The sequence below is a fragment of the Engystomops pustulosus genome, chromosome 6, assembly GCF_040894005.1.
Source record: "Engystomops pustulosus chromosome 6, aEngPut4.maternal, whole genome shotgun sequence".
NCBI lineage: Eukaryota > Metazoa > Chordata > Amphibia > Anura > Leptodactylidae > Engystomops > Engystomops pustulosus.
The window spans coordinates 104,619,740-104,635,427 of record NC_092416.1 but is presented as its reverse complement, the minus strand read 5'-3'; the positions used below and the strand labels follow the sequence as shown (position 1 = coordinate 104,635,427).

The window sequence follows — 15,688 nt, the reverse complement described above, 5'->3', positions numbered from 1 at the left end:
GCAAGCTTGTTCAGACAGTTTACACTGCTCTACAATAAAATAGTATTGTAGAGCAGTGTATTGAACTTAAACCAGTGATCAGAGCATCACCGGTTCAAGTTCAAGTATGTATAAGTAAAAATATGCAAAAACACTTAACACTACACATTATAATAAATAAAAAATAAATACATAAAAATATAAGCCCCTAAAATGTCACTTTCCCATAAAAACACTTAATAAAGTATAAAAAACACAAAAAACCCTGCATATTTGGTATTGCCGCGTCCATAACAATCTGTATAATAAAACAGAATCGTTACTGGACCCGCACGGTACACGCCGTAGAAAAAAAACGTTCAGAAAAAAGATAATTTTTAATTAATACCCTATAAAAAAATGCTCTAAAAAGTAATTTAAAAAATGTTATGCACTCCAAAATAAGCCCACTAAAAAGAACAACTCTTCTTGCAAAAAATAAGCCCCTAACCAGATTTGTCAGCCGAAAAATAAAAAAGTTATGCATATGAAAAGATGGTGATGCTAAAATGAACAAGATTTTCTCCAAATTGGTTTTTATTCAGTACAATTGAATAAAATACACAAAACTCCCACATATTTGGTATCCCTGCGTCCGTAACAATCTGCATAATAAAATAGAATCGTTATTAGATCCGCAAAGTGAACCCCGTAATAAACAATACAAAAAAAAGCTCCAGAAAAAAGATCATTTTCAATTAATACCCTATAAAAATGCTCTAAAAAGGGATTTAAAAAATGTTATGCACTCTAAAATAAGACCACTAAAAAGAACAATCCTTCTCGCAAAAAATAAGCCCTTAAACAGATTTGTGAGGCGAAAAATAAAAAAGTTATGCATATGAAAGAAGGTGATGCTAAAATTAACAACATTTTTGCCAAATTACTTTTTATGCAGTAAAAATGGGGAAAAAATAAAAAATCTATATAAATGAGGTCTTTTTGTAATTGTGGCGACCCATAGAATAAAAATAATATACTATTTTTATGGTATGGTAAACAGCCAAAAAAAACCCCATAAAAATCTTCCTGAAAAGTGATGATTTTCATTTCCTGCACCAACAAAGAGTTAATAAAATCTCACCAATTAGCCTATAGATTCCCCCAAATTACATACCAGAAAAGTGCATCTCATGTGGCAAAAGAAATAAGCCCCTATAGGTCCACATTAAAAAAAAAAAAAAAAAATTATAGCCTGTACAATGTGACATAGCAAATCTGATCTGGATGGCGCCTCCTTCCCTTCTATGCCCGGCCGTGCGCCCATACAGCAGGTTACCACCACATATGGGGTATCCGTGTACTCGGGAGAAATTGGGTAACAAACTTTGTGGAGCCTTTATTCATTTAATCCATTGTAAATGTTTAATTTTCCACCCAAAATGGGTGTATTGTGAAAAAATATTACAATTTGCAGACTGCACCTCCATTTTGTTTTAACCCCTATAAAACACGTAAAGCGTTAACAAACTTCTTAAAAGTGGTTTTTCATACGTTGAGGTGTGTAGTTTCCACAATGGGGTAATTTACGAGTCTCACTATTATTTAGGCCTCTCAGTGTCAATTAGAAGTTGAGCAGGTCCATCTAAATACAGGTTTTGGTGATTTTACAAAAAATGTGAAAAATGATACCTAAATTCTGAGCCTCATAACATTCTAGTAAAATATGTGGAATCTTAAAATACCATGCCAACATAAAGCAGACATTTGGGAAATGTAAGTTATGAATTTATTTGGGAGCTATGACTATCTGCATCAAAAGTAGAGAATTTAGAACGTTGAAAATAAAGAATTTTGCCAAATTTTTGCCAAATTTTGGTTTTTTTTCATAACTAAACACAAAAGATATCATCCAAATTTTTAAACTAATTTGAAGTACAATGTGTCACGAGAAAACAATCTCAAAATCCCCTGGATATCTCATAGCGTTCCAAAACTATAACCACTTATAGTGACACAGGTCAGATTTGAAGAATGGGGCCGCGTCCTTAAGGCCAAAAGAGGCTGAGTCCCGTAGGGGTTAAATCACTCACACTATACACATTTGAGTCTAGTTGTCTAATTAGGAGATGTCCTTTAAATACATCCTTGTTTTTGATACCTGTAACTACTGATAAAACCACAGAAGGTGAAATGTGTGTAGATAATGCACATCTTTTCTTCAGATCTGTGTGTGTTGCTAACCTAATCTTGTCACAAGCTTTACTTCTCCCTTTATCTTACTTATTATACAAGTATATTATCGTTTTTAAGATGTGCTTTTTTTCATATCTTATCCTATTGACTAGTTTTTATGTGTTTTTTTATGGTATACAGTACTTAGTGAGCTACATCTAGTATTATCTAAGGGGCAATTTTACAAATGTATATTGGACCACAATCTACTTTGGAGTTATCATGCTTATTATTTATCCTTTGTTTATCTGAGGGATTCATTATTGGGTGTGGCATAATTAAACTGTCAAGTATGTTAAAACTGATATTACGTTTGGACTATTTTTCTATCTATTGGAAATCTAGCTGTACTGATATTGTGGTAGTTTGCTATATTTAATGATATACGTGGTAGCATACACAGTTTCTGAAGGTACAGGCAGTCCCCGACTGAACACATGACTTACAGATGACCTCTAGTTCCAGACGGACTGCTCTGACCAGTGGCGTAACTAGGAGTGGCTGGGCCCCATAGCAAATTTCTGCATGGGGCCCCCTTCCCCTTTAAAAGATATATGCAGATTTATACACACATATTTACACACATATAAAGTTCTACACTCATACATTCACTTTTCTATACTTGCACCCACATACATACATTTATACACTTATACGCACACATTTATGCCCGTGGGCATTATGCCCGTGGGCGGGCGTCTAGTGCGATGGGCAGGCGGCAAGTGAGGTGGGCGGGAGGTCGGACAGACGGACAGCAAGTAAGGTGGGCGGGCGGACGGCATGTGAGGTGGGCGGGCGGACAACAAGGTGGGTGGGCAGGTAGCTGGAAGCGCGGTGGATGGGCGTAACGGGTGGCAAGTGCGATGGGCGCGTGAGTGGCAGGCAAGTGAGGTGGGCAGGCGGTCGGACAGCAAGTAAGGTGGGCGGGCGGACGGCATGTGAGGTGGGCGGGCGAACAACAAGTAAGGTGGGCGGGCGTTTGGCTGGCAAGTGTGGTGGGCGGCCGGCAGTTCAGTGGGCGGTTCGTTGTGCGGGTGGCTGTGAGGAAAGTTCAGTGTTGCTGGCGTGTGGGAGGCTCAGCTGTTTGGGAGGCAGTAGGCGGGTTAGGCACATGCAGCTGTGCGTCCCCAGGCCCCCTAACCTCACGGGCCCCGTAGCAACCGCTACGGCTGCTACGGCGGTAGTTACGCCACTGGCTCTGACCACTGTGGCCACTGTTGAAGCTCCATGGATGCTTTACTTTAGTACAAGGCTGCAAAGATCAGCTGTAAGGTGTCTGTAATGAACCTTTATTGATAATCTTTGTTCCCATGACAGCACAAAATTTTGAAAATCCTGTTGTCACAGGGACAATATTTTTTTTCTTTTCTGAAGTTACAATTAAAATATACAAGTTCCAACTCTCATACAAATTTAAGTATAAACCTTAAGAATCTTGTATGTAACCCTGGGACTGCCTGCATCTTGTATCTATTGAAGCCATAGCATCAGGCTTTATCTGTTTTTTTCTTCTTCTTCTCATTTTATCACTCAAAATTGCTTGTAGTATTCATGATTTTTGTTTAATAATAAAATGTATACTCAATGCTTCTTTGGTGCTTTTGGTTTTGTAAGTTTAGGCTGAAGGACTCTTTTGCTGTATAGAGGTATTTTTTTAGGTGTAATACTGAACAACCGCACATGTCACATGACCAGTCCCTCCAATCACAGACATGCGTGTAGCGGACATGCCAGTGGTTGCTAAGGTTGCTAAACTTTTCAGTTGGGGTCCACTCATCACTAATGGCAGCGCGTTTTGGTCTGTCCTCTGTCAGGCAGAAGATTCAATAAAAAATTGTTTAATTGTATCTCATGCAAAGGCCTGCTTCTCGGGCCAAAATCTGTTGCCTCCAATAAAGTTCATCACTTGAGTGTATTACAAAACTGAACCTCAAGTCTGTTTGAGTGACAGATATCTAATACCTACTTACTGGGCTAGAGGTGCATACATTTTAGTATTTGAAGTCCAACAAAAAGTTTACTGCAGTGGGTTGAGGCAGGTGACATGGTTATTGGTTATTGCAGATGCTAAAACTTTTATGAGAAAAAAATGATGCTCGCTCTTCTTTTACACCCTATTAATTATTAAACATTCTGAGAGCATGTACATTATAAAAAGATTTAACTAATTATCTATTTTACATCACAGCTTTCTTGGAACAGTTTCCGAAGTGAGTACCCTGCACTTAACAGTGCTCAGCTTAACCACTTGTTGAGGAACTATCATTTGGGTGTGGGAAGATCACATCCACCTGCGTGGAACCCCCCTGAGGAGGAAAAGGATGAAATTACAAATAGTGAGTTCACTGAGTGCATTATGAACTTGTTCTTTAATACGTGTGTATCTATTACCTTCTGACTGCTGTCGATGTTGAAATACCTGGAAATATTTTACAGTTGGGCTGAAGGGTATGTAAAAATAATAAAGAAGTATGGTAGTTATTATTTATTGACCACAGGAGAGAGGCAAGTAAGATTTAATACTTATCGCTCTCTCTTTGATACGCTAGTCCAGTGTGGTGCTGCCCATCACTACTAGTCTTTGTTGCCATGCACAGGCTCAGAGGTGATGTCACGTCAATTGAGCACACCTGCGACCTCCCAGTACAGGCCAAATTCACATCTAGAGCTGTGAATCCATTGTCAACATTATGTCACTGCTGGGCATCACTTTACCAACAGCGGCTTGCAGTGATGCAGGTGAGGAGCGGAGAAGAGAGATAAGTATTACTTCTTTATTATTTTTAGACCCTGTGAAACCCATTGTATTACTACTACTTTAGTTTAGATGCTGAAAATATCCTATTGCAAACAATGGGTCATATTAACAGTATTACTGATTTAACAATCAATTAAGAATGTAGGATAAATGTAAATGTTTGTTCAAAATCAAGCTATAAAACTAGTAATTATAACTACTCCCCATCAATGGGAGAATGGATAAAGCCATGTACCATAAAAAAGTGACAAACTCCTTCCCTTCCCAAGGACACAAAAAATGGGTCATGGCTAGGTCTTCCAGCATGAAAATGACCCAAAACATACAGCCGAACAAGAAAGAAGTGGCTCAAAAAGAAGAAGTGGCTCAAAAAAAGGTCATGGAATGGCCTAGGCCAGTGATGGCGAACCTTTTAGAGGCCGAATGCCCAAACTGTAACCCAAAACCCTGCTTATTTACCGCGAGGTGCCAACTAAAAATTAAAGCAGTAACTTATTGCTCCCTTTTCAACAACTTCCAATCATATTGGCCTCCTGAGGAGAGCAACACAGTAGAAAGATGGACAATTTTCATCATTTTAACTTCTTTCCAGTTTCCCTCTGTACACAGATAATTCGGCCCTGTCTATTTCTCCTTCTTCCTACAGTCTCAAAGTAGCGAAGTAAGTATCAAAATATGACTGAAAGCAGCATCTTTTAAGTTGCTTGGAACTGCAGGAAGATTCTTTGAGTCCTGTCTGATGTGATGGGGTGATGGCCCGGGTGCCCACAAAAAGGGCTCTGAGTGCTGCCTCTGGCACCCGTGCCATAGGTTCGCCACCACTGGCCTAGGCAGTCTCCAGACCTTTATACCATAGAAAACTTATGAAGGGAGCTGAAGCTCTGAGTTGCCAAGCCACAGCCTCAAAATCTTAATTATTTAGAGATGATTAGCAAAGAGGAGGAATGGACCAAAATTCCTCCTGACATGTGCATAAACCTAAACATCAACTACAAAATATATCTGACTGCTGTGCTTGCCAATGAGGGTTTTGCCAACAAATATAGGGGCTTATTTACCAAGGGTCCGTGGATCGCACTTTCGTTGGATTTTCGAATTTTTGGGGATTTGCGCTGCTGTGACAGGTAACAAGTATTTAACTGGGAATTGTGTCACATGCGATTGATTTGTGGTGCAGCTGCGCTGGCTTTTATTTAACAGAAATGGGGGGGGGGCGGCAGGCCGTCGGACTGAACGCAGGATTTAAGATTCAATTTGTGTCGCAAGACAATGCACTTGCATGCACTAGGAAGAAGAAGGTGAACTCCTGCGGTATCCATGCAGGATATGGGGCGCACAATCTTAGAAGTGCATTCCGGTCAGACAATGCACTTTCGAGGATCGTGCAGGATGTCTAAGTAAATGTGCCCCATTAAGTTTTGTTAAGGGATCAAATAATTATTTCCTTCATTGTAGATATTGGGAGAAGGTGATAGATTTTATTAACAGTGTATACACTATATCAGTGGTGGCGAACCTTTTAGAGACTGAGTGCCCAAATTGCAAACCAAAGTCAACATATCTATCACTAAGTGCCAACACAGGAATTTAGCCCAATATTGCCATCAATATCACTATAGAAGGGCCAAATAATACTGGTACATGATGACCATCACCATTACAACAATATAAATACCACAATACTGATAATAAAGACTACTATACAAATAATATAATAAAATAATATAACTAACCTAGAGCAAACAGTGATTCATTTTACCGCTATACAAGAATAAATAATACCGGAATACAGTGATAAATATTACAACCATACAGAGATAAATAATACCACTGATGAATATTGCAGCCATACATACATAATTAAAATTACAGCTATACATACAGGGATAAATATTGCTGCCATATATATGGGAATAAATATTACTGTCATATATACAGGGATACATATTACCGCTATACACACACAGGGATAAATATTACAATCATACATACAGGGGTAAATATTACAGCCATACACACAGGGATAAATATTTCTGTCTTATATACATGGATACATGTTACGGCCATATATATACATATAAAAAAAAACAGCTCTGGGAAATAGTGGCAGTCACGTATCAGAACCAAGCTTACTGTCATTGTTTACTTTTAGCCACAATCACTGCCAAGTATAAAATGGCCACTTGCTAATCTGTGATGTCTGCTGGATTGCCCAGGAAAGTGGTGGAGTGACTATAGGTTTTTTTAATTATTTTATATGAAATTCTAATACAAGTATGAATAAGCTTCCACCAGCCAGTGTTGTTGTGGGCATAACTGCTGTCTGCAGAAAAGGAAACTACAATTCCCAGCAGATCCATAGGTCCCTAAGGGCATGTTGGGAGTTGTAGATACACACAGGAAAAGAGGAATAGTAACTAGCTATGGAGTGTCAGTCCTCACCTTTATAATCCCTGGGGATTTTCTGCAGCTGCGGCCGTGCTGTAGCATCTCCTGCCTGGCCGGAGCTCTGATTATGAACTGAACCTGTGCCTCGGGGCCGGTGCGCGTGCTGACAGAGAGAGCTCTGCGTGCCCTCTGTGGCATGCATGCCATAGGTTCGCCACCACTGCACTATATTATTGACTACAAACCTGTGGTTATGTGTTCTGGACTATAATAGGAATGTTAGGTTGGGGAAAGAGTAATTACTCAACTATTTACAACTAGAAGAGTGATACTGAAACAATAGATAAAGCAGGATATACCCATAATTGAAAAATATAAAAGGAAAGTACAAAATTGTTTCTCTAGACAGGATAGACAATGTTTTTCTTTTCTTTTCCTTTTTTTGCTATTATGAGGCATTTGAGCAGCCGAAAAAGGGATGGTGTTCTGCCATTCTGACTCTGCCTTGGTCCCCTCTGGCCTCTGAATGCCTGTTAATCATTGCTGGTTGAGTCATTTTATTGCTACTTCCAGTGATTGGTTGGGCGAAGCAGAACTTTTTAGCCTTTTTCTACTGTGTTGAGATGGAAGGAGGATGGGAAGATCAACCTAACCGAAGAAATGTAGCCACAGTACTGGATTGGTGACGTTTTTTTTCTTTAATCTATGTCTGTAAGACCTGTCTAAAGGGGATGGCCACTTTTCAATAAATCTGTTCCATTAGACAGGTCTCATCATGTATATGTACCTGGGTCTTTGCCTCCTGTGAGAGCCTCAGCCTTTCCCTGTTATGAACATACTGCATCTCCACACAACTTCCTGTCACGGCAGCTTCCAGTGTGTCTTTTTTCTCTCCATCCATCTCACTGACATACACAGGGAGGTAAGGAACCTGGATGAGTCATCATCTCCTGCTGCAGACCCCTCCTATTTTCCAGTGTAGGATCTTTGTTTATATATCTATGCATAGTGCACAAAGTCTACAGACAGCAACAAAGCAAGCATCAGGGACGATGAATTAATTGTGGAGCATTCAGAGAGTATTATTAAGGCAGTAAAGACACATATGCATTTTATGTTAAACAGTGGCCAACCCCTTTAAAGAGGTTTTAGAGAATTAAAAAAAACAAAGTCATGGCATTGGCAGAGGCAGTACTACAAAAATGGTATTCTAGGTCCTTTAGCCACAAAAGTAATCTTTAAAGTTCTCAAATGAGAAAATGTCCTTGATTAACCTTTTAAGGCATTTTGGTTTTCTACATCAACATATTTTATTGTGACAAAATGGAAGTTGTTCACATCATTATACTTAACTCATTTCTTTATCCACAGCAGGTATTTTTGAGAGCTTCACTGATCATCCTCCTTTGATTCTTCCGTGTGATAATTTCTGCATGCAACTTTCCCAGCCCATTGATAATGATACTTTTCATAAGCAGCTGTGCCAGCTCAGGCGATTTGTTTGGGACCTTGAGCAAAAATCACTGCCTGCAAACCAGAGATCTTTGTTCCGGGTGGAGACCAGCCAGTAAGAAAAGCTATATAAATGTGGTTTCTATGAATTGAGAAATATTATAATTATATAACTCTTGTTTTAGTGTCTAAGATCAACTAAGCTAATATGACATACTTCATCTTGACTCTTTATATTGTAACATTTACAAAAAGGACCTAGCACAAAGTTGAAATGATTCCACCACGCTCTGGATGTCTACTTACTCTGTTATCTAACAGGACACGTGTAAGGTCAAGCAATACAATTTTTAATTTAGTGCATGCCTGTAACTCTTTTATTCTGTATTTGAGCGCTTAATGCCGCATTATTACTTAAATTGTGTTATATTCTTTTGTGTATTTTGAAACAGTTTTCTTTATAATAAAAACAAACAATTATTGCAATGTTAATAAGTAAAAAATCTTTTTTTCTGTATACTTCATAGTATTACTGTATATTGTTTGGGTTCCAGCATCATCAACATCCAATGTTAGAAATACACTTGGGTATAATGAAGTGGTGATCACTTATACCACAATTCTTAATGTGCATATTCAACTTAAATTTTGGAAACATTTTATTCAGTGTATTTTTGTTATTTACATCTTGAACTGAGGATTGAATAAATTCAGATTTATTTGTATGTGAAGTCATGGAAATCCACAATGCCTTTCATTTCTATACAGCAAACTGAAAAAAATACAGCAAAAATACAAGCTTGTATGTTATAAAAAAATATTTGCCAAACTCTGCGTTTCAGGTACTACTTAATATACTCATGGTCTAGTTGCTAGCACGTGTGGGATTTAGATAGTCTTACTTTTTTTCAGAGCAAAAATTCTTTTGTACATATTGTCCCGGCAATTGTTACACAGTCATAAATATTACTTAGTCAGGGCCAGTTCTAGACAAAATGGGCAAAACTAATAGTGGGGCCCCAAAATAAAACTATTTTATGACCATTCACAGTCAGCAAGAGGCTCCCGTTAGTATGGTAAAACAAACTGTAATATGGGAGTATTTTATAGGAGATAGACAGGTGATAGGGAGATTGATGAGTAGCTCGTGGCTCAGCACTACAGCCTTGCAGTGCTGGTCAACATCTGCAGAGTTTGCATGTTCTCTCGGTGTTTGCGTGGGTTTCCTCCGGGCCCTCCGGTTTCCTCCCACACTCCAAAAAATTACTGGTAGGTTGAATAGATTGTGAGCCCCATCTCCTAAATGTAATAGATGGACATGTGTGGAGTTCACAAATGTCCCATATTGATATGTTCACATAAATAAATCCACATAATATCACTAAAACTGTAATAACTAGATATTTACTTTTCAGCTAGAAATTCGAGCATTTAATTAAGAAAAGACAGTGAAGAACAATGAAGAATACAATTAAAACAGTGAACACAAGATCATTTAAGTGAAGAACACAGTGAAAGAACACAGTGAAGAACAGATTTCAGATGTTCCGAACATCTGCTCACTTAGCCGAAGACACAAGCGCCGACGCTGGATCAGGCATGCGGGAGGGAGGCTGAAGTGGAGTGGAGCGGGCATGGAGGAGCAGAGCGGGCATCACTGTGTGGGGGCTGGAGCGGGCGTGGAGGATCGGAGCGGGCATCACAGAGCGGGGGCTGGAGCGGGCATGGAAGAGTGGAGCGGGGCTAGAGCGGGCATGGAGGATCGGAGCGGGGGCTGAAGTGGAGGCGGAGCGGGCTGGAGCAGGACCAACAGCACAGAAAGAACACATTGCAGATGTTCCGAACATCTGATAACTTATCGGAAGACATGCGTGCCGAATGGTGTTCTTCACAATAGTATATGAAGAACATTATGTGTGAAGAACACATTGCAGATGTATGGAAACATCTGCAATGTGTTCTTCACACATATTGTTCTTCATATACTATTGTGAAGAACATTGTTCGGCACGTGCGTCTTCCGATCAAGCAGATAATATACAGGTCAGATACAGGCAGACAAGCAGAGACAGGTCAAGAACAAACGGGTATAAGCACAGGTCAGGTAAAGATCAAGATCAAGCAAGTATACTCAGGTCAGACTCAAAATAACCAACAAGGTAAGATGGGAATGGGCAGGTATATAAAGCCGATCCCGGACACGCCTCCAGCAGCACACTGGGGGAACTGTCCATCAGGCTAGTAACCCTTGCTGGACAGGACAGAAATGCAAGGAGCCGGGTGTGGCTCAGTTAATCCAAACACAAGAATTAAGCCACAGTTCACACACAGATAAACGCCTCTATTCCGCAAACTGCGGATAGAGCGACGTTCAGGCACGGACGTTACACCCAAATTCAGAAATGGAGTTGTCAATCACAGGCAGCTCTGGGTGTGGTTTTCCGGCAAGAAGCCTGAAACCTGATCCCATCAGAATAATTTGTGAGTTCTGAGTGATAAAGTTATTTGAGTTTGACAACTACTTAGAAGAAAGAATCATTTTGCTCACTACTGGTTCAATGCTGGTATAATTCTATACTTAGAATTGCACTTACAAGGATGCACTACAGTAGCTTTCAGATAGTGACCAGTGACAGTAATGTATATTATTATCTTTGTTGGGGGGACTGCAAGACTTCTTAAAATTACCTGGTCCTTTTCTTAGTATCACAGTACTGGAAAATGACGCAAGTCCAACCTTTAAGAATTAACCCCTTCACGCTCCGTCTCTGTCTATATCCGCCAGAGAGCTATGAAGGGTGTACCAAGAGGGCTCATGCACTGATCCCTGGTCATACAGAGATGGGCTTTGCAGCAAAGACCCATTGCTAACACCCCTGGTCAGTGCTAACCCCATTTTTGCACCCAGCGAAGACACACATGACATTTAAAAGATGGCAACGCATGGGTCCTGCCGTCTTTGTTGAGCTTAACGCTCCTCGGAACATCATCACTGGGCAGCTATTGGTTGCCACGACCGCAGCGGGTCTTCGTCTGACCCAAAGCTGCTTGATTTCAGTATATTTGTTACATTGATCGGAGCGGGCATCACAGAGCGGGGGCTGGAGCGGGCATGGAAGAGTGGAGCGGGGCTAGAGCGGGCATGGAGGATCGGAGCGGGGGCTGAAGTGGAGGCGGAGCGGGCTGGAGCAGGACCAACAGCACAGAAAGAACACATTGCAGATGTTCCGAACATCTGATAACTTATCGGAAGACATGCGTGCCGAATGGTATGGAAACATCTGCAATGTGTTCTTCACACATATTGTTCTTCATATACTATTGTGAAGAACATTGTTCGGCACGTGCGTCTTCCGATACATTAACAGATGTTCGGAACATCTGCAATGTGTTCTTTACTGCGTTCTTTCAATGTGTTCTTTCAGTGAAAACATCTGCAAACATCTGCAATGTGTTCTTCTTTAGTGTTCTTTCAATGTGTTCTTTCAGTGAAAAATGCTCGAGTCTCCCATTGACTTCAATGGGGCTCGTTATTCGAGACGAGCACTCGAGCATCGGGAAAAATTTGTCACGAATAACGAGCACTCGAGCATTTTAGTGCTCGCTAATCTCTAGTGTGAAATAAAAACTTCATTCCGGAACATGTGTGTATTTTGGTGTTACATATAAATTATGGACATGTTCTGGGTTCTGTTGTTAATATATAATAGCGACAAGGATCAAATGATCATTGTATCAGTCAATTTTCGCAAAAAAAAAACTATCACTAAATAAAAGGCAATAAGAGAGAAAGTGTGTCTTTAGATACTTCTGTATAGAAAAGGGTTAAAAACATGAACATTAGTTGATATTATTCCTTATCAAAATGTAGTAACATATAAAGTGAATATTTTCATTATCTGTGCGGTGCAGCAGCTCCAGTGTGCAGCAAATTCTCCCTGTAGACTGATAGCTAAGAATCTGGAGGGGGGAGACATTTCAGAGGGCTGTATCTTTGGCTCGGTGACACATAGAACCTCACTTCTTTTTCCTATGAAAGAAGAGAGTCTTCTCTTTTATATGAATCTATATCTGTGTTTCTAGGTGTCAGGAAAACGGAGATATTAACTGTTAAACTGCCATCTGGAGTGATTTTTATATATAAAAATGGCACCCGATATTCTCACTTTAGAACCTGAATATCTCTGGATCCATGACACCTAGAAACAAAATTCAAGATTTGCCCACTTTGCCTACCCATAGTGCTGGCTCTGTACTTAGTTATATACATACTATGAGAGGCACATGCTTACATGTTGCAGGTACAGCACAGCACAGTACAGGTTAACCTGACATTACATAAGGGGAAATGATTGCAGTATGAAATACACTAGTGGCCATAACAGATAGACACAGGCTAGACAGACATGCATAGCGGTTGCTACAGTAGGGGTGCTGGTATGGTACTAAGGGTGATTGTGGTGATACAGTAGTGTGCTAGTGCTGTTAGTTTGGCAAAAAAGACACTGTTCATAGCTTCACTTTTGTCAAGTACCTGCACTTTGCTTCCTAAAGCTGGCTACCACTTGAGCCTTGGTACAGTGTTCCTCAGGACTTTTGGCACTGGTTGTGATCACTTACACTTAAGGTGCTCCGACGAGCACACCATAACTAGTTCATTTGGCTGCCAGAATCCACTTCTGTTGGTCTGTAGCACCAAGCCGTGCGACATGGAGCCTCTTCTGCTGATGATCGGCTGGATGCTGAAAGGGAGTGACAGGTTGACTGCCAAGTTGGTGGAGATGGAGCCAATGCACAGGCAGCCACCTACAGGATTGTTACCTTAACAGTACATTCTCCTAAGTTCAACTGCAAGTCCACCAGATTTAGAGGAAGTTCGTTGTTGAAGGAGGACAGAGGTAATGATGTGATTTACCCTTATATTTTGCAAATCTAAGATGAGTGTGTTCTGCAACCGCGCAAACACAACCAGGCTTGGGGCTAGCTGTCAGACTAGGTAAGTGGTGGCGAACTCCCCTGAGACGTCCCTGCGAGCTAAGGCCCTGTCTGCAGCAGATAAACCGCCCTGACAAGGGCAAACTTGCTATCTGGAACCTAAATAAGGTCCCTGAGTTAGCCTATCAGATGCCAGGAAAACTTACCTGTCTGGCAGCTGCTGGATGGTGGAGCAGACACGTAACCAGAATACAGATATAGGTCAGTGTTCACACTGGTAACAGAAACCGACACAAGACAGACAGGAAGGTAGGGTCACACTAGGAGATAAACGATACTGAGGGACAAACAACAGATACAGACAGATAAGTGGAGTCAAACAAACCGGGCCAAAACTAAGATGGCGGCAAAGGTACCGAATTGAATAGCAAATAGAATGGTCAGTAGGAAAAGCAGAAGTCAATACAAAGAACAGCAAGAAACGCAATGGCAAGAGCACTAGAGAACACAGGAGACTGAATAACCAGCACCCAATGCAGGGGCTGGGGAGAATATAAGGCTGTAAAGGACACTACCTCCAGCACTGACTGGCTCAGCCGTCCATCACTCAAACCGCAGCTGCAGACAAAACAAGTTCAAAAACACACCCAGCTTTCCCAATGTCAACACCCGTCCAGCAAATGCGCAACCACAACCAGACTTGGCGCTAAGTGATGGCGAACTCACCCTGCGATATCCCTGTGGGCTAAGGCCCTGCCTAAAGCAAATAAACTGCCCTGATAAGGGCGAACCCACTATCAGGAACCTAACTGCCTGTCCCTGAGTGACCCTACAACAGGACAGGGGACACTTATTCCGTCTGGCAGCTGCTGGATGGTGGAGCGGACAGGTAACGGAAATACAGGTATAGACCAGTGTTCACACAGGCGCACAGAATGCAACAACAGGACTGAGACAGGGACAAAACAACAGACATAGACAGGTCTTCAGGCAGATAATCACAGATCAGATACAGATACAGGTACAGGCAGGATATACACAGGTCAGGTCAAGATCAAGCAGATTATATACAGGTCAGGTCAAGATCAAGCAGATAATATACAGGTCAGGTCAAGATCAAGCAGATAATATACAGGTCAGATACAGGCAGACAAGCAGAGACAGGTCAAAAACAAACGGGTATAAGCACAGGTCAGGTAAAGATCAAGATCAAGCAAGTATACTCAGGTCAGACTCAAAATAACCAACAAGGTAAGATGGGAATGGGCAGGTATATAAAGCCGATCCCGGACACGCCTCCAGCAGCACACTGGGGGAACTGTCCATCAGGCTAGTAACCCTTGCTGGACAGGACAGAAATGCAAGGAGCCGGGTGTGGCTCAGTTAATCCAAACACAAGAATTAAGCCACAGTTCACACACAGATAAACGCCTCTATTCCGCAAACTGCGGATAGAGCGACGTTCAGGCACGGACGTTACACCCAAATTCAGAAATGGAGTTGTCAATCACAGGCAGCTCTGGGTGTGGTTTTCGGGCAAGAAGCCTGAAACCTGATCCCATCAGAATAATTTGTGAGTTCTGAGTGATAAAGTTATTTGAGTTTGACAACTACTTAGAAGAAAGAATCATTTTGCTCACTACTGGTTCAATGCTGGTATAATTCTATACTTAGAGTTGCACTTACAAGGATGCACTACAGTAGCTTTCAGATAGTGACCAGTGACAGTAATGTATATTATTATCTTTGTTGGGGGGACTGCAAGACTTCTTAAAATTACCTGGTCCTTTTCATAGTATCACAGTACTGGAAAATGACGCAAGTCCAACCTTTAAGAATTAACCCCTTCACGCTCTGTCTCTGTCTATATCCGCCAGAGAGCTATGAAGGGTGTACCAAGAGGGCTCATGCACTGATCCCTGGTCATACAGAGATGGGCTTTGCAGCAAAGACCCATTGCTA

General features: G+C 41.1%; 1 protein-coding gene across 5 annotated transcripts in view; it reads left to right on the top strand.

Moving 5' to 3' along the window:
- Positions 1-9,571, top strand: part of RASIP1 (Ras interacting protein 1) — a 600,616-nt gene extending 591,045 nt beyond the window's left edge. For 2 of the 5 annotated variants that reach the window (XM_072110522.1, XM_072110520.1), the window contains exons 11-12: positions 4,382-4,529; positions 8,711-9,567. In XM_072110522.1, coding sequence (XP_071966623.1) covers positions 4,382-4,529; positions 8,711-8,910 — 348 coding nt within the window. In that variant the 3' untranslated portion in view covers positions 8,911-9,567. Of the gene's footprint in view, positions 1-4,381; positions 4,530-8,710 lie in introns of all 5 variants that reach the window. The other 3 variants (XM_072110523.1, XM_072110524.1, XM_072110521.1) reach the window with 2 other exon arrangements.
- The last annotated feature ends 6,117 nt before the right edge of the window (positions 9,572-15,688 follow it).